Source organism: Vombatus ursinus, unplaced genomic scaffold (assembly GCF_900497805.2).
Source record: "Vombatus ursinus unplaced genomic scaffold, bare-nosed wombat genome assembly UNPS02011353.1, whole genome shotgun sequence".
Taxonomy (NCBI): Eukaryota; Metazoa; Chordata; class Mammalia; order Diprotodontia; family Vombatidae; genus Vombatus; species Vombatus ursinus.
The window spans coordinates 1,693,133-1,710,358 of NW_020951131.1; the positions used below are offsets into that span (position 1 = coordinate 1,693,133).

The 17,226-nt window shown below is 42.5% G+C and overlaps 1 protein-coding gene across 3 annotated transcripts in view; it reads left to right on the forward strand.

The window, feature by feature from the left end:
- ADAM12 (ADAM metallopeptidase domain 12) overlaps positions 1-17,226 on the forward strand; it is a 374,850-nt gene that overhangs the window by 65,018 nt on the left and 292,606 nt on the right. For all 3 annotated transcript variants that reach the window (XR_003568576.1, XM_027855904.1, XM_027855905.1), the window contains exon 3: positions 10,014-10,087. Coding sequence is in view for 2 of the 3 variants with exons in the window: in XM_027855904.1 (XP_027711705.1) it covers positions 10,014-10,087 (74 nt within the window). In the remaining variant the exon portion in view is untranslated. The remainder of the gene's footprint in view (positions 1-10,013; positions 10,088-17,226) is intronic.

Sequence of the window (17,226 nt, forward strand, 5' to 3'; positions counted from 1 at the left end):
GCTGTGTCTGGTGCCTTCCAAACTGAGAATTTAAGTTTATGTATACACATACACGTACACACACACAAATCATATGACATACAGAGATTTGTTATTCCTGTTAACATGTTTCTCATATGTCAGTATACAGTAAAGAGAACAGAGCCATTGAGACATAGGATGTGTATTTTCAAGGGATAATTTGTGTGGAAATTGAAAATGGAACGTAAGCTTAGCTATAATTCTGTTTGCTACATTAAATTTTCATTTGTAACTGAGCTTTTGTTTGGGTCACAATGGCTTAACTTGTATCTCTGTGATACAGAAGATGATTATGTTTTCAAGTGTTTATTGCATTTAGGTTGTGTTTATTTGAAAGAGATTATAGATTATACTTTAGGAACAGTTTGGTAAACAAAAGAAAGGGCTTTCCTCCTGGGAGAGATCATTTGCATGCAAACTAATGGGAGGCTTTGGTTTTAACTTGTATTGAATGACAGCTTGGAAAAGTGGTTGCAAATGAAGTAGAAGAATGAGTATTTCCAGAATCAAATTAGACAGAGACCAAATCAAATGCCCGATTGAAAACCACATTCTCAGTTATTATTATTATTATTATTATTATTAAGAAAGGATGGCTGATATCTATCTTTGTGTGTGTGTGTTTGTGTGTTTGCGTGTGTGTATGGACGGGGGAATTATATATCAAAACGTTTATCCCCATGGCCGCCTGATCCATAAATTAATGCTGCTCAGAGAGACAGTGTATTCTAGTGGAGAGTTGGCTTAGAATCCTGACCACAGAACTTAATAACTGATAATCATGGGTAAGTCATTCAATGTCTCCAAGTCTCAGGTTGCTCATCTGTAAAATGGAAATAATGATCCTTGCATCAGAGAGCCAGCCAGGGTAGTGTAGTGAGAAGGGGGTCAGCCTTGGAAGCAGGAAGACCCAGGTCAATCTCATATACTTGTCTGACCCTGGATAAGTGATTTCACATCTCAGTGCTCAATAATCCTGTAAGAGGGCATTTTCTCATTAGAGATTCCCACACAAACGAAATCACAGGTCCTGGCCAAATAAACAAACAAAAATACCATCATTCCCTACCCCACAGAGTCTTTGCTAGGAAGGCATTTTGTAAACCTTTAAGCATGAGAGAAATGGGAAAGTTTGTATCTTTTTGAAAATATTTAGATATGTATGATACATAATAAAGAAATCCTGGATGAGAAACGCCCTTCTAACCAAAGCAGGTCAGCATCTTCTCTGCCACGGAAAGTCTTAGAAATTGCTTAGAGCACCAAGAAGTGGCATGACTTCAGAGGTGAAGCCCAGGGTCATATAGCCAATATGTGGCCAATGCAGGACGTGAACCCAGGTCTTCCTGACTCTGAGGCTGGCATTCTATGCCCTATGTACCTCATTTACTTGTAGCACATAGGCTCTTGGGAATCATTAACCCGACTCCTACTTGTACTAGCAAGTCAGGTTTGCAGCAGACAATCCCTACTTATCCCCTCAGGCTTCAAAGGGTTAGTTTGCTGCTGGATGGGGTCAAGCAGGTCACTCCTTGGGACTGGCTCCTCATCGGGCTGACGTGGCTGCTGCTACAGACAGACTGCTCTGGGGACTCCAGTTACTGCACTTCTTGTGGCTCTCCGAACTTTTCTAAACTAACAAAGTTATTTTCTGGTCCATTCTGCCTCAGAAACACATTGATTGGGAACTGGTTGATTGATAGGTCTCTTAGCTGGGGGTGAGAGCACAGTTGTGTCCAAAAAGACTTTCCATACTGGTCAGACCATATCTGGACCACTTTCCTTGGTTCTGGGCATCACATTTTAAGAAAGACAATAATCAGTTGGAGAGAGTCCAGAGGAAGGCAACTGGGATGGCCAAGGACCTTGAGTGTATATGCATATAAGGGCTGAGTCATGGAAGTAGGGATGATGATACTGGAAAAGAGAAGGCTCAGGGGGAACATGATACTGTTTTATTGTGCCTGAAAAGTCGTGAGGAGGAGGGATTAAATTTGTTCTGTGGCCCCAGAGGAAAGAATCAAGAGCATTGGGTGGCAGTTGTGAAGAGCCTAATTTTAGGCACAATGTCATACACTGGGAATATAAAGAAAGGCAAAACCACACTCCCTGCTCTCAAGGGGCTCACAAAGTAGTAGAGGAGACAGCATGCAAACTACTGTGCATCCTAGATGTACTCAGGTAGATGTGGAAGGTGACGTCAAGAAGAGCAACACGTAAGATCTGCTCGATCTCTGGTGGCTCGCCCAGCCTTGGAAGTCTTCAAGCGAGACTGAAGGGCCACTTCTCAGGACTGCTGCACAGAGATGCTTGTTAAGGGGTGGGTCGTACTAGGTGGCCTCTGAGGTCCTAGGATCCTCAGGTCAGCCATAGGATTTAACCGTGGCCACAGTCCTAAGCCCCGCTAAGCAGTGGGGTTTCATGTGGTGTTGGAAGAACAGGTTGTATCAAAATATTATAATACCAATGGAAAGGTAGACCTCTCTGATACCCAATTTAAGGATGGGTGGCCCCTGGAAAAAGTTAGACTGTCAGACCCCTTGGAAAGTGGGGTTGGACTCCTCCAGCATAGGAACACCCAGCAGACGCACATGGGCAGGATTCTCCAAGAAATGCTCGTAGAATCGATGTTTACACTTCAGTTTTGGGTCCATACAGAGTAAGGAGATGTCAGCCTCTGCCCAGAGTCAAACACTAGGCATAAGCTGTCCCTGATCTTATAAACTGCCTTCCCTCTCTCTGCCTCGGTGTTGATCTGGGTCATTTCCATGCTTTCAAGCCCACCTCTTCCTGTAGGAGGCTACTTTTGTTAACTCTGATCTCTCTCTCTTCTTAGACCATTTATTGTATGTAGTGGCATAATTGACTGAATGCTGGATTTGGGGTCAGCAAGGCCTAGGTTCAAATCTTGCCTCAGAATTATAGGCCCTAGGAAAATCACTTAAGATCTTGGAGCCTTGTGTTGCTTATCCAAAAAAGAAAGATAATAATCGTCCTCTGACCTACCTTCCACGAAGGGTCATTTAAGGACCATGATGTCCTAAGAGGTTAGAGATTCTCAGGTTACGATGAGCATATCAGATCATGGAAACAAGAGTGATTGTAAAATCCAGAAGTACCCCAAGTGTTGGGTGAAGAGGGGTAAGACTGATGGAAAGCACTGATGAAGCTTCCACAGAATCCATTTGGGGAACACTATTTTAGAGACTCCCTGCAAAATCTCTGCCTCGAGCAGATAGATGACAGTCTTGGAGACTGCCTGGAGCACTGAGTGAGGGTACCTGACTTGTCCAGGGTCACACAACCAGGACGTGCCAGAGGTAAAACTTGAACCCAGGTCTTCCTGACTCCAAGGCTGGTGCTCTATTGCCATTCAGCTCTTGTGGTTCATATTATAACATATAATAATGTTCATATTATAACATATTATAACAAAAAATCTGAATGGAGAGACTCACTCCATGACTGAGGAGGGTGTGCTATCTGGCCTTGCTACACCAACTGGGCAGAATTAAGCTAAATTAAATGAGAACAATCAACAATGAAATGAAACCTTAAAACCTCAACCAAGATGAGTTCAGATACATTGTGCCTCTTACAAAGGCAGTTTTTTCCTAATGAAAGTACTTTGCTCTTTTCTGTCTATTTTTAAAATTCTACTTGGTAGTGTTTTACCATCAATCAAAAATTCTCTATGACTCATGAGTATCGACATTAATAGTTTAAGTAGTCACTAAAAGGCCCCCAAGTTAGCGCCAGCCAACATAGTGGCTGCCAGACCTGTACCTGCCATCTTGGCTACATGGTGCCATCATTATCCCTGGTGTATCTCCTCTGGATGCTGCACAGTGGGTTTCTTCCCAGCACTGGCACCAGGACACTAATATTCCATGGGTAATCAGTACGGTGTCTGAATACGTAGAGCACTGAATGTGTCTCACGCACGAATGTGCCCCCTGAAAGCCAAGTCTGGAGGCTGAGGCATCCAGTTAGTCCTGGCAAGGGTTCAAGTTATTTCTAAGATCACTCGAAGGCAATATTTCATTATTACTCTTTGGCTTGAAAGATGAGACCCTTTGGAGTTCACACTTTTGGCAGCCCAGATCATGACTTTGGCCTCCATGGATCAGATCCTCTGAAAGGAGAGCCGCGTTTAAGGGCAGGTTTAGGGCTGAATGGTCCCCAGTCTTTTTCCTCATATTCCTTCCCTTATTTCCTGCCACTCCTACCCTCTCCTCTCTCACAGCCCCAAAAGTTCTAGTCTCATGGCCAGATTTGGATTTGTCTTCAAGTTTATAGAAGCAGCTAAGTGACATAGTGGGTAGAGCACTGGACTTGGAGCCAGGAAAACCCATGCTCAAATTCTGCCTCAGACACAGCTGGTATGGCCCTGGGCAAGTTACTTAACCTCTCTTAGCCTCAGTTTCCTCACCTGTAAAACGAGGATAATAATAGCACCAACCTCCAGGAGGGGCTAAAATGAGATAACACATAAAAAGAACTTTGCAAACCTAAGGGCTAAATCAAAGCTAGCTATTATTATTCATTAGACTGTAAGATCCTTGAGGGCAGGGACTATCTTTTACCTCTTTTTGTATCCCCAGCATTTAGCAAAGTAACTGAGGCACAATAGTCACTTAATAAATGTTTATTGATTGATTGATTGATTTGATCCTCCATTGAGAAGATAGTATCATTGATCCATAATAATGATACTCTAGGCCTACCACCAAAACTTTAAATGAGTATTCCCCTATCCAGTGACCTTTGATTGGCTGGGCCAACTTTCCACATCTATTCCCAGTTATTCAGGCTATTTTGTTGTTTCAGTCTTTGTGACCGTATTTGGGGTTTTCATGGCAAAGATATTGGAGTGGTTTGTCATTTCCTTCTCCACTCATTTTACAGATGAGAAAACTGAGGCAAATAAGGTGAAGTGATTTGCCCGGGTACACAGCTAGTAAGTGCCTGAGGTGGATTTGGACTCATGAAGATGAGTCTTCCTAATTACTAGTCCAGTGCTCTATCCACTATGCCACCCAGCTGCCCAAGGCTATGGGTTGGGTTAACATAGATAATCTCAAATTGCAGATAATCCATGCATTATTTATTCTCTGGGGTTATTTTTTGGTGCTTGTTTTTTGATTATAGTGTCCAGGCAATCCATAGCCCATGACTACCTAATTTGTCGTTACTGCGTATAGCAAAACCTGATGTAACGTGGTTTATGTTATCTAGTTGAGGCGGTAAAAATCAGTTCTACTTCAAACTGAAATAAAGAGAGGGACTTCAGAGGAGCTAGAAAGCTCTCTGTCTTGGCCGTATCTCTATCCTTGCTCCCCTGTCCATTTGGGAAATAGATCATATCCCTTCTCAGACCGATGAAAAGCAGTGGTCGAAAGTAAAGCTGACCTAGCTCAGAGAATCTGGTGGTTGGCCCCTTCCTTGTGCTGGCACGGTAATTGTTTTGATTTAAAAAGCCCACGGTTCCCAGCTCCAACTGGACTTGAGTAAATAGAGATACTGTTTATGTCAACAGGGTATCTAAAGAGAGTAGGTCAAAATGTTAATAAGAAGTGGAAATGAGTTTTGCCATGGATTACTAGTAATGGAGCTATCTGTCCCCCAGATAATTGAGAATTTACTGGATACATCTTTGCACCAAGCATACAGACACCTTCCAAAGAGGAGAGTGTTATCTAACAATCTTTTTGAAAGAACAGGGTATCGTTTCAGAAAGTCGACTAAAGACAAACAGCTCCTAAGCTGGTATTAGAAATAAACTACTTCCTTCCTTGATCCCTGATAACATCGTCATATGTCCTCAACAATATTTTCTTGATTTAAAACCAAGTCAAGCATCCTGTTGGTACACTTTCAGTTTATTGATTGACTCAGCAAAATGCAATTTTTGAAGTATTCCATAAAATACCTTGTGTCTTAGAGGAAAATAAACACCCAGAAGACCTTAAGCAGTTTGAGGTCTTTTAATTCAAATTTCAAATTATCCCCCTGCCTTTGTCCCCTCTAGTCCCATTATTTTTTTTTTCTTGTGCCAGGAATATTTTGACTTTCATGTAAAGGTGAGATGAAATTAAGGAGATGATGTAATCAAAGGAATGAAAAATGGTCTGGTCACATGGCAAGAGTGAGGTATGAGTGATCAATAGTCGGTGGGTGTGGGGAGGGGGCTCCACTGGTGTCCTCTCAATGTAACAGAACATGAGCAAGGCCTGAGTTGGACCATGGGGGTCAAGCTTATGGGAGGACATGAATGAGAGTCTCAGAGTTTGTGCAGATCTGGGTGGGTTGTGCATCCAGACATTATTACCAGGAATGAGGGTCAATGACATCGCATGTCTTGGGGAATAAGGAAGCTTGTCTCTTCCACTCTGATGCACAAAGGCAGTGGTGTGCCGCCAGATATTTAACAACTGTCTCTCCAAAGCAGCAGTGACGACAACAGCGTTTGCATGGCAAGACACACTTCTCAGTTTAATATCCATATTAACATTTTCTTCGTCACTCCCATAAGTCTAGACGATCGGCAGAACGATAAATTGAACTATGATTTGTGGTGTTTGCTGATTTCCAAGGCGTCAGTGCCCAACTGAAAATTTAACAGTTTAACCCACTGAACATTTAAAGGAGCCAATACAAGCAGGCTTCTGCATAAAGACATTTGGGAATATTCATCCCTTTGATCAGAGAATTGTCAACAGGGCCTAGTAATCCTGGAAGATATTGTTAGAACAAGATATTACAGGTTCTCGGGAAGAAAGATGCTGCATACACCAATGAAATTATTATAACCCACAAATATAACACCTAGGTAGTTCTAGGAATTGGACCTTCCTACCGTATTGTAAAGTTTTAAAATAAAGTCATTTGCGCTACGTGTCTTAAGCAAGTCCAAACTGGAAACAACACAACTAAATACACACAAGTAGAGAAAATGCCCATCTGAGCTAGAACTCGTGTTATTCACAGGAAGGAAAGGATGCTGCCCCAGAGCAGACATCAGTCCAAATGGAGGTGACTGTTCCCTTGCTTGAAGCACTCTTGAAAACAACATTTGTCACGGTTAAAAGAACTGTGTTTTACTCTATGCTTCAGTTTTCACGTCTATAAAATGGGGATAATTATATTCATTCTGGCTAGTTCACAGAGTTATTGAAAGAAAAATGTTTTGTGAAATTTCAGTCTCCCCTCCCTGGGCAGATAATCCACTCACCTTTTCAACTACGTCCTAGGGAGGGTCGGTCCCCTGGTTGGTGAGTGATTGAGCACAAGCTTGCTCGGCCCATTGTATCCTGCCTTAAATCCCATCCAGCCATTCCTCCCCTCCCCTCACCCCGTCACTCCCCAAACATCTTGCCATCTACCCTAACACTTTCCCTCTTCTCTCGGCCTGGTACAGAACCCACCAGATGGATCTCTAGAGATCATGTCCCACCCCACCCCTCTTTAATCTACTTGGCTGTGGAGCTCCGGGCCTAAGATGAGTCATTTTGATTAGTGGGCAAAGGAGTTCAAACTCCCTTAAGCCACTAAATCTCGGAAGCCCTAGAACATACTTCTCATTCTCTCAAACTCTCCACCCCAGGGATCCTGCCTGCCCCATGTCCCGTCCAATATCCACATGCTCCTTCAGCCCCTCCTTTCACTGCATGCTCAGTAATCAAATAAATAGTACTCAGCGTACTGTGGAAAGGATGGGCCAATTAACTGCCCCATGACTGTACTCCTCATTCCTATGGTTCCCCAGACCCAAACTCCCTCCCTGGTCCCAATTGACTTGTATGTGTTGTCTTCCCTATTAGAAAATGAACTCCTTGAGGGCAGAAATTGTCTCACAAAGAGCCTACTAAGAGCTCACTTCCTTGAACATAGTAGGTACTCGATAAGCATATTTTCATTCCTCCATTCATCCATTCATTCATCTATCCATTGTGGAAATGTGGATTGTGTGTTATTGCTATTTCTAGAATCACTTTACATCTTGCCACAAATAAATTGCAGGAAAACCATAATAAATCCTATGCAAAAGAGTTCTAAAAATAAACAGCCTTTCATCCATTGATGATCTGATAATAACACTCATCTTTAGCTGGTGCTTCACCTTTTAATAACAGCTCACATTTCTGCTGTGCTTTGTGGATTACATCAGACATGTCCAGCTCCAAAAGAAAGCGATCCTTGCCATCAGGCCTGCATATTGACTTAGCAACCACAAATCAGTATTATCTATGTTTTATTGGGCCTGGAGTCAAGACGACCTGAGTTCAAATCTATCCTGTTTTAACCCTAGTTGCCTCAGTTTCCTTATCTGTAAAATGAGCTGGAGAAGGAGATGGCAAAGCACTCTGGTATCTCTGCTAAGAAAACCCCAGATGGGGCCATGAAGAGTCAAACATGACTGAAAAGTGACTGAAATGTTTTATTTTTATTCATTTTATTATTTATTTATATATACTTTTATTTATTATTTCTCATTATTTTATTCTTAAATATTTCCCAAGAACATTTTAGTCTGGTTCAAGCCACACTGGGAAAGCTTCCTTCACGACCCTATTATTATATAAGCCATGCCAGCATTAGTATCTCCATTTCAGATGGAGCTGAGGCTCTGAGAGAAGTGACTGGTCCAGAGTGACACAGCCAGTAACTGAGATTCAAGCCCACGTCCAGTGACTTCAAGCATGGCATTCTGTCCTGTACTGAGCTGTGTGGAAATGAGAGCAGAGAGCTCTTGGGGCAGTTTCAACAATTTCTATTTATTCTGAACTTAACAGAAGCCAGGAGAAATGGACATACACAACTCAGGTTGTGCCATACACAACTGGTGGTTGATGATGACAAAGATGATGATGAATCCTACTGGAAAAAGATGAAAAGGGATAATAATATTGATGATGATGATGATGATGATGATGATGATGATGAGGAGGAGGAGGAGGAGGAGGAGGAGGAGGAGGCATCTTTGGGGGTTTGCAGAAGACCTCCCATTCCTTGCCTCCTTTGAGTCTCCTCATAGCCTGGGGAGGTCATTATCACAGATACCTCGACCTCACAGATCCTCTCCTCCAAGGGAGCAAAGTGTCCAAGACAGGTTTTGAACCCAGAACTCTTCAGGTTCAGGGCTCTCTCCACCAGTGGGTAAACAGAAGTAGAGACCCTGAAACCAGAGTCAGGGGTTGGGGGAGGGCAAGTCGAGAGATTCACGGTAGAGACTCTCAGGAAAGATGGGCTTTCTGTCTCCTGCTAGACACTCCTTACCAGCCACCCCAGAGGAGGACTTAGAGGTTTCGGGCCCCAAGAAGAGAAGGAAGGGAGTTCCACATCCCCACCTTCCCTCAACAGGCAGGCTAGCAGGAAAGCCGCTCACTGCTCTGGGGCTGGGGACAGCAGTGAGGAAATCTCATCCTGTGCTAGTGGACTGAGCAGAGAGTGGCTCCTCCCTGCTTCTGGGACATGCTCCCCTCACCCCCACCCCAACCGTCACCTTCCTGATACCACTGACTCTACCATCCTCTGCCTGCGGAATGATAGGCAAGTTCTTTCCTGACTCTGGGCCTCAATTTCCTCAGTCTGTAAAATAGGAGAAGGAATTATATAATCACCAGACTTCCTCCCAGTTAGGTAGTACAATAGATAGAACACTGTACCTGGAGTTAACAAGACCCGAGTTCAAATCCAAGCTTAGACACTTCCTAGTTGTATAACCTTAACTTCTACCTGCCTCATTTTTCTTATCTGTAAAATGGGGGTTATAATAGTGTCTCCCTTCAAGGTTGTTTGGGAGGATAAAATGAGAATTTTGTAAAATGTTTTTCCAGCTGTGTAAATGTTAGCAGTTACGAAGTCCTAGGGGCGTGAGAGGAGGAAGGTGGCAGAACTAAACTGAGCGTCCAGTGTGCAGCAGGTGGGTGTCCAGCCCAGAAAGGAGCTGGAGAGCATCTCCTCATGGAAAACTTGTGTTCCTTTTCCAGGATCACCCAGTGCGACTGAGTTTTCGAATCGAAGTGGATGGTAAGGAGCTGATCATACACCTGGAGAGAAATGAGTAAGTGACCCAGGCGCACATTGACTTCAAATGACCAGAGCATAGGGGAGGGCGCGTGATGGCTCATGGAGACGTTAGAGAAGAGAACTCAGAAATACCATGTCATCCTCCAGTCTGGAGGCTGGGCTCGGGTCCTCTGCAATCGTAAGAGAGCTTTGATCATGGCAATGAACAAGGTAGTCACTAGTTATGACAAATTAATGACTCCAGCCTTCATTTGTCATTTTGAGGTAGTTGTTGAATGGACTGATTTTACTTGGTTGATTTTTGACTTCTCTCATGCTATGAAGCTGGAAAATTCCCTGAGTTAGTTGCTTTTTGCAGACTTATCTAAGAATTATCAACTATTAATTAATTATTGTTAATTCTAAATTATCTAAAGAGAATGACATGCAGGTGGAGAGAAACTCTGTCCTCCATGGGAATTATTAGCTTATCATAAGGTCCCTTTCCACTTGTGATTTGATTTTCTCTTAATGTATTTTAATTTGGGGGCAGGTAATCTGTTACAAAAATCTATATTTTATTGATAATAATGGCTAACATTAAATAGGACTTTAAGGCTGGCAAAGCACTTTACAAATATTAGCTCATTTGATCCTCACAACAACCATGGGAAGAAAGTGCTATTATTTTCCCATCTCACACATGAGGAAACTGAGACAGAAGTTAAGTGATTTGACCAGGGTCACCAATCTAGTAAAAATTATAAAGTGGGATTGGAACTCAGGTCTTTACAAAATGGTACAACATTTTTATTGGGGGGCAAGGGGAGGGAGGAAATGCCACCAGAGAAAAATGATTGGTGATATCAGTGGTCTCCAAACATTTTTGATGGTGCAGTCGTATCAGTAAAAACTTTGTGAACCCATACCCTCAACATATACATCTTTATTACTGAACTAATAATTGTATACCTTATAAGGTATATATAAACAATGAAGCTAAAAAAGACTGAGATAAAGATAAAATAATATTTAAAAAAAATTTTTCCTCTCACTAAAATTTCATTCCTGACAATATTTTTAGTGACAGATAATGTTTAATTTTGCCTGGGACAAATTACTATTTCTCTGAGACCTAGGTGGTACAGTGGACAGAGCCCTGGACCTGGAGTCAGGAAGACTTGAGTTCAAATCCAGTCTCAGACACTTACTAGCTGGGTGACCCTGGGCAAGTCACTTAACCTCTGTCTGCCTCAGTTTCTTCAACTGCGAAATGGGGATGATAACCTCTCAGGGTTGTTGTAAGGATAAGATAAGTCAATATTTGTAAAGATCTTAGCATGGTACCTGACACATAGTAGGTGTTTAATCAATGCTTGTTCCTTCTACCTTCTGAGTCTGTTTTCTTTGTACCTACTTCCTGTGGTTGTTGATATTCCAGTGTTGGAGCAGGATAGAAATGTCAGTTTAGCGTTACAGATAAACTGAGTCATCTGGGCCTTCAGTTCCTTCCCAGGTGGGATGCAGAATTATAACAGGCATTTTACAGTGATAGATCTCTTCCCCCACTTCCGACTTCTCTCTTAGACGCAAGGTGAACATTATCAGGCCTTTGCAATAGTTCACTTTGAACAGTTAACTAAAACTCTAAGAGGAATTTTTTGGGTCTACTTTGTTTTCTGAGAGGTAGAAGATGTCAATTTTCTGGAATGCCCATGGAAGGTCCGAGGTTCGGAGATTTAGAACTGGTGAAGATTCTCAGAGGTCATCTCTCCCAACCCATTTACTTTTCAGAAGAGATAACAGGGGGCCAGAGATCTGACCTGACTAAGGTCTCAGAGGAAGTGAGCAAGCTGGGATCTGAAGCCAGGAATCCTTGTCCTTTCATTTCAATCCAGCTCTATGCTCTCAACATTCCCCATGAAAGATGGTATGGAGGCTAAGGATGCCTCTAAATCTGACTGGCATTCCAGTTGAGAGCTGAATTCCATCTATCCATCCATCCATCCATCCATCCATCCATCCATCCATCCATCCATCCATCTATCCATCCATCCATCCATCCATCCATCCATCCATCCATCCATCCATCCATCCATCTATCCACAAGCATTATTAAAAGAGAGTACCATTTATTGAATACTGTGATAAAAGCTGGAGATACAAAGAGAAGGAAAAGACAGTCCTTTTTTCCCTCAAGGAGCTTACTTTCTAATGGAAGAAACACATGTCAGTAAAGAGCTACATCCAAATTGCTTCCCCTACGGAAATTTCCACTTGCTAAGAACAGGGAAAACCAAGTGACTTACTGGAGGGAATATTTGACTTAATGAAATCATGTATCCATTTGAGTATTTGGTTCTCTGAAAATAGTCAAAGAATCTAAAATGTGAGGGATGAAACCCCCAGCTCTTTAGAACAGAATACCTCCAAAGTAGGGGAATGGATCCAACATCTCAGCCTCCTTCCTGGGATGACTGAGATTTTAACAAGAGATGTAGCTAGAACTGGAATCAACCTTAAAGGACAAGTAGTTCAATGCCCTCATATGACGAATGAGAGTTGAAATGACTTGCCCAAGTACCCAAGTCCTTTGACCCCAGGCCTATTCCACTATACCACACTGCCTCCAACAATAATGATTTAATAACAACATGAATCTTTCCCAAGGAAGGACGTTTCCATTCCTATTACAATAGATGGTATTCTTGGCCTTGAGTAGTAATCTGTGGTGAATTTCCATAAAAGTATCACATTACTATAGGCCCTACTTTCTCCCTTTAATTTCTGGACCTTAAACAAGACAATCTCCCAATAAAGATAATTGAGACCATAAAGCTACATCCTGCTAACTGGTTTCCACTCTCAGATAACCATCTGCCCACTTTGGGAAATGAATCACAGAATATTTAGCTTTTGTCTAAGAGATTTTGTAACTATTTTAATAGCTCAGCAGTTTACTAGCTGTGTGGGTATAGGCCCTGTCTGGGCCCCACTTTCCTCCTCTGTAAAATGAGGGAGGTTTTCTCAGAGAGCCGTCTCTCATAATAAAGAAAAAACAAAACATATTGAAAAATATAATTAAATGCAATGTTTCATACTCCTAATTCCTCATCTCTGAGCAGTGTCTTAAATGCCTTCTTGGAGCCAAATTTATTCATTATCATTCTGAAGAGTTAATTGTTGGGGGCAGCTAGGTGGCACAGTGGATAGAGCACCGGCCCTGGATTCAGAAGGACCTGAGTTCAAATCCGGCCTCAGATACACTACACTTACTAGCTGTGTGACCCTGGGCAAGTCATTTAACCCCATTGCCCCAAAAAGGAGTTAATTGTTTCATTTTCTTTTTTTGCATTTGTGTTGTTGTAATTATTGTAGTAATTGTTTTCCTGATTCTGTTTTCTTTATTCTGCATCGTTCATAAAGCTCTTCCCAGGCTTCTCTGTATTCATTATGAACACCATTTCTTACAGTAATGTTCCATTGCATTCACGTACCGTAATTTGTTTGTCCAGATAAATGAGCATCCAGCTCGTTTCCAACTCTTTGCTGCCATAAAAAGTAATGGCTATAAACATTTTGGTCAATGTGGGAGCTTTCTTTTTTCCATTGATCTTCTAGGGGCATTTGCCTAATGAGCACATACCTGTTAGTCATTTTTTTGGCGTTATTACAGATTGCTTCCAGAATTGTTGCGCTAATTCCCATCTCCGCTCAAAATACTTTGTGCCCCTTTCTTTCTCCGACTCCTCCAGCATTAACTCCTTTCATCTTTTGTCACCTTTGTCAATTTGCTGAATGTGAGTTGACACCTTAGGATTGTTTGTATGTGCATTTCTCTTATTATTAGTGATTTGGAGCTTTCTTTCACGTGTCTGTGAATAGTTTTCAATTATTTTACAAGTTATACATAACCTTTGCCCACTTATCTCTTGGGGAATGGCATTTAGTCTTTTATACTTCTATACTTTTGTTAATTGTCTCTATATCTCGGATAGAAGACCCTTATCAGAGATATATGATACAAAGGGTTTTTTTCCCCAGTTGACTTGCTTCCCTTCTTATCCTAATTGCATGAATTCTGTTCATGCAAAGCCTTTTGATATTGTGTAATCAACATTTCATACTTTGTAATTGCTCCCGTCCCTTGTTTCATTAAGCTGTGTCGTCCTATTATTGTGAGCTTTGGAATTCATGCTCCGAGTTCCTGAGGTTAATTATCAGCATTCAATCTCAACCAATACATGTAGATGGCACTCTCTTCTGCCACTAACCACTTTAAAGATAAGACTTCAGGTTATCTTAGGTATCACTATGAAAACGATGGGATTAGGTATTAGTAAAATGGCGGTTTCATTTTTTTGTCTTTGGCTAGTTAGTGCCTAGCACAGTGCCTGGTACATAGAAATAGGTTTAGAGACTAGAGCTGTGAATTTAGCAGCGCTGGGAACTCCAGGGTGAGCAAATGTCCTCTATGAATTTCTGGAGCTGTCCAGAGCACCAGAGGTAAATGGCTCAGCCAGTGTCACAGGACCAGTGAATGTCAGCAGGGGACTTAAACTCGGGTCTTGCGCCCTTTGAACCTGACTCCCTGTGTTAACGCTACCCATCACATAATAGCTGCTTAATAAATGATGGTTGGTTGGCTGATGAAATTGATGATTACTATTCCTATTAACTCTCTTTACAATGAAGAATTCACTTTGGTTTGTTCTGTGTGATATGCATGGTTTGTGTTAGACATCATGCATCATCTCCTCTCTCTGGTAGCCTTTGGCCTCAAGGCCCGTGCATGACTGACCTGACCCAGAAACCACGAGGACTAAACTTATTTCTTGCTGCGTAATAATCGTCATTTGGGAATTTCATCCCTCTTGGGCATTGTAGTTTTAAGCAAAATGTAGTGAGTATACATTGCAGTTCCCATTTGAATGTGAGCCTGATGATTGAGGCTGCCAAGCACCCTTTGGGATGACCACTAGGTTATGGCAGAATGTAGGGGGAAGGTTTGGGGTGAGATGGTGTGACCTCAAATGTATCAGCATTGAAACCATCAATTAGTCCATTGTCTTCTGGCGGGCCCTTGTGTGGCTGGGAGATCTGCCTTGTCCAGCTTGGACCTGGGGGGCAGAGCCAGGAGTAACAAATGGAGGTTATAAACAGGCCAGTTTGGGCTTGATGTCAGAAAGAGTGCCCAGCCTAGAGTGCCTGGGGAGGAGGTGGGTTCCTACTTCCCCACTGAAAGTCTTAAACCTGCAGCTGGAAGCTTCTTGTCAGGGATGGTATAATGGGGAGCCTGGTTCAGATGTGGCTTTGAATGGGTCATGCTCAGGTTGCTCTCATTCCAAAATTCAGGAATTTGGTGTTTTAGCATCAGAGTAAGTGCCGAGGCTTGGGAAGAACTACTAAGGCAGGCAGTGTGGAGCAGTGGCCAGAGAACTGCATTTGAAGTTCTCTAAGATCTGAATTCAAATCTCTGCTCTGCTCCTTACCTGCCCTAGAGACCCCTCTCTGGGTCTCAGTATCCTCTTCCATAAATGAGGGGCCAGAGGAGAAGTTTCCTAAGGTCTCTTCTCACCCTTAATCCTATGGTACCATGGCCATTTCAAGTGTCCTCTAAGAGAAGAGGGTCCTCATTTCCTTTCATCATCGTGAGCTGTAAGGTGGCATTTGCCGCAGAGCCCTGCTCCTTCTGCTAAAGCTGTCTTAGTTGGAAAGTGAACTGTTTTGTCCCATTTGCCAGATTTTCTTTCCTGCCTAAGACCTAAATTCCTGTGAGCTTGAAGGGGTTTCTTGCTTCTTCCAAGGCATTTGTGTTACACAGACTTGTAGAAAGGTCAAGGTGACATATGGTTTTGAAGATATCTTTTTTTTCCTGCTTGTGCATAACAGAGAGATGCTCAAAATACAGACTTGCCACCTTGTGGAAAGAGCACTTGTCAGGGATCCAAATTTGGAATATCACCACCCCAAGGAGACATGCAAAGCAAGGGCATTTCATAGGCAAATAGCGTTTCATTTGTCCTTGCAACCTTGGTTACTGGTCACTTTTTGTGTCCAGTGATTGGCTGCGTGCCTTCATTTCTCCTTAAATTCATGCTAAGGCAGCAGTATTCCTTTGTCTCACAAATGCATAGTGAGGACATGCATATTCTAGAGGACATTGTGGTTGCAGGGTGAAAGACGACCATATTTAGAAGCAGAGAACCCAGGTTTAAGCTGTGGCTCTGCCTGGGACCCCCAACAAATTCTTTCACCTTGCCAGGCCTCTGTCGCCTTATCTGTAAATTAGACAGTGGCAGGGGAGAGGGTCTGTATTAAATCATCTCTATTGTCCTTTTTATTTCTCAGTATATGATCCTTTTAGATTGGAGGATTTTCTGTAGGGAGTTGGTGACAGTTTAGATGCAATGCATGGGTTTGACATTTGAGTCCAAATATTTTCCTTCAAATCCTTTACAATTTTCTTCCCATTCTGGTGACAGAATCATCAGAATCACAGAAGCTTAGAGTTGGAAGGGACCCATCCGGTCCAACCCATACCCAACAATTGCCATCCAGCCTTTGCTTGAAGGCAGCAGTGCGAGGGAACCACCCAAGGGAGACTATTCTCGGCTTCCTGTGGGCATGTCAAGGGATCCCTGACCTCTGGGAGGTTGTTACTTTCTCCACCCATGGGGTTGGCGACCCACCGTGCCTTCCTAGCCTTTGGGAATCCCATCAAGTTCTTTCCATCAATTCTCCAAAGAGGATTCACTCTGATGATGATGATGATGAAGATAGTAATTATTATTGTTATTTCTAACCTGACCTGGGATTTTATCAGCCTAGATAACTCTCCTTGAAGCCCTCCCTCTCCCGACGCAAGTTGGCACTTTCTTTGCAGTTTATAGTTTGAGAGAGTTTCTTGGGCTACTGAGAAGTTAAGTGACTTGCCCAGGGTCATACTACCAGTATGTGTCAAGACAGGACTTGAACCCAGGTCTTCTGGACCCTAAAGCCAGCTCTTTATTCCTTGTGCTTCTTCATTATAATGGCTAGTATGCATATTGGGGGAGGTGTTTGCAAAGCACTTTATATATATATTATTTCATTTCACCCTCACAACAATGTTATTTGCTATTATTTTCCCCATTTTACATGTGAGGAAACTGAGGCACAGTGATTTGCCTAGGATTATACAGCTAGTAAGTG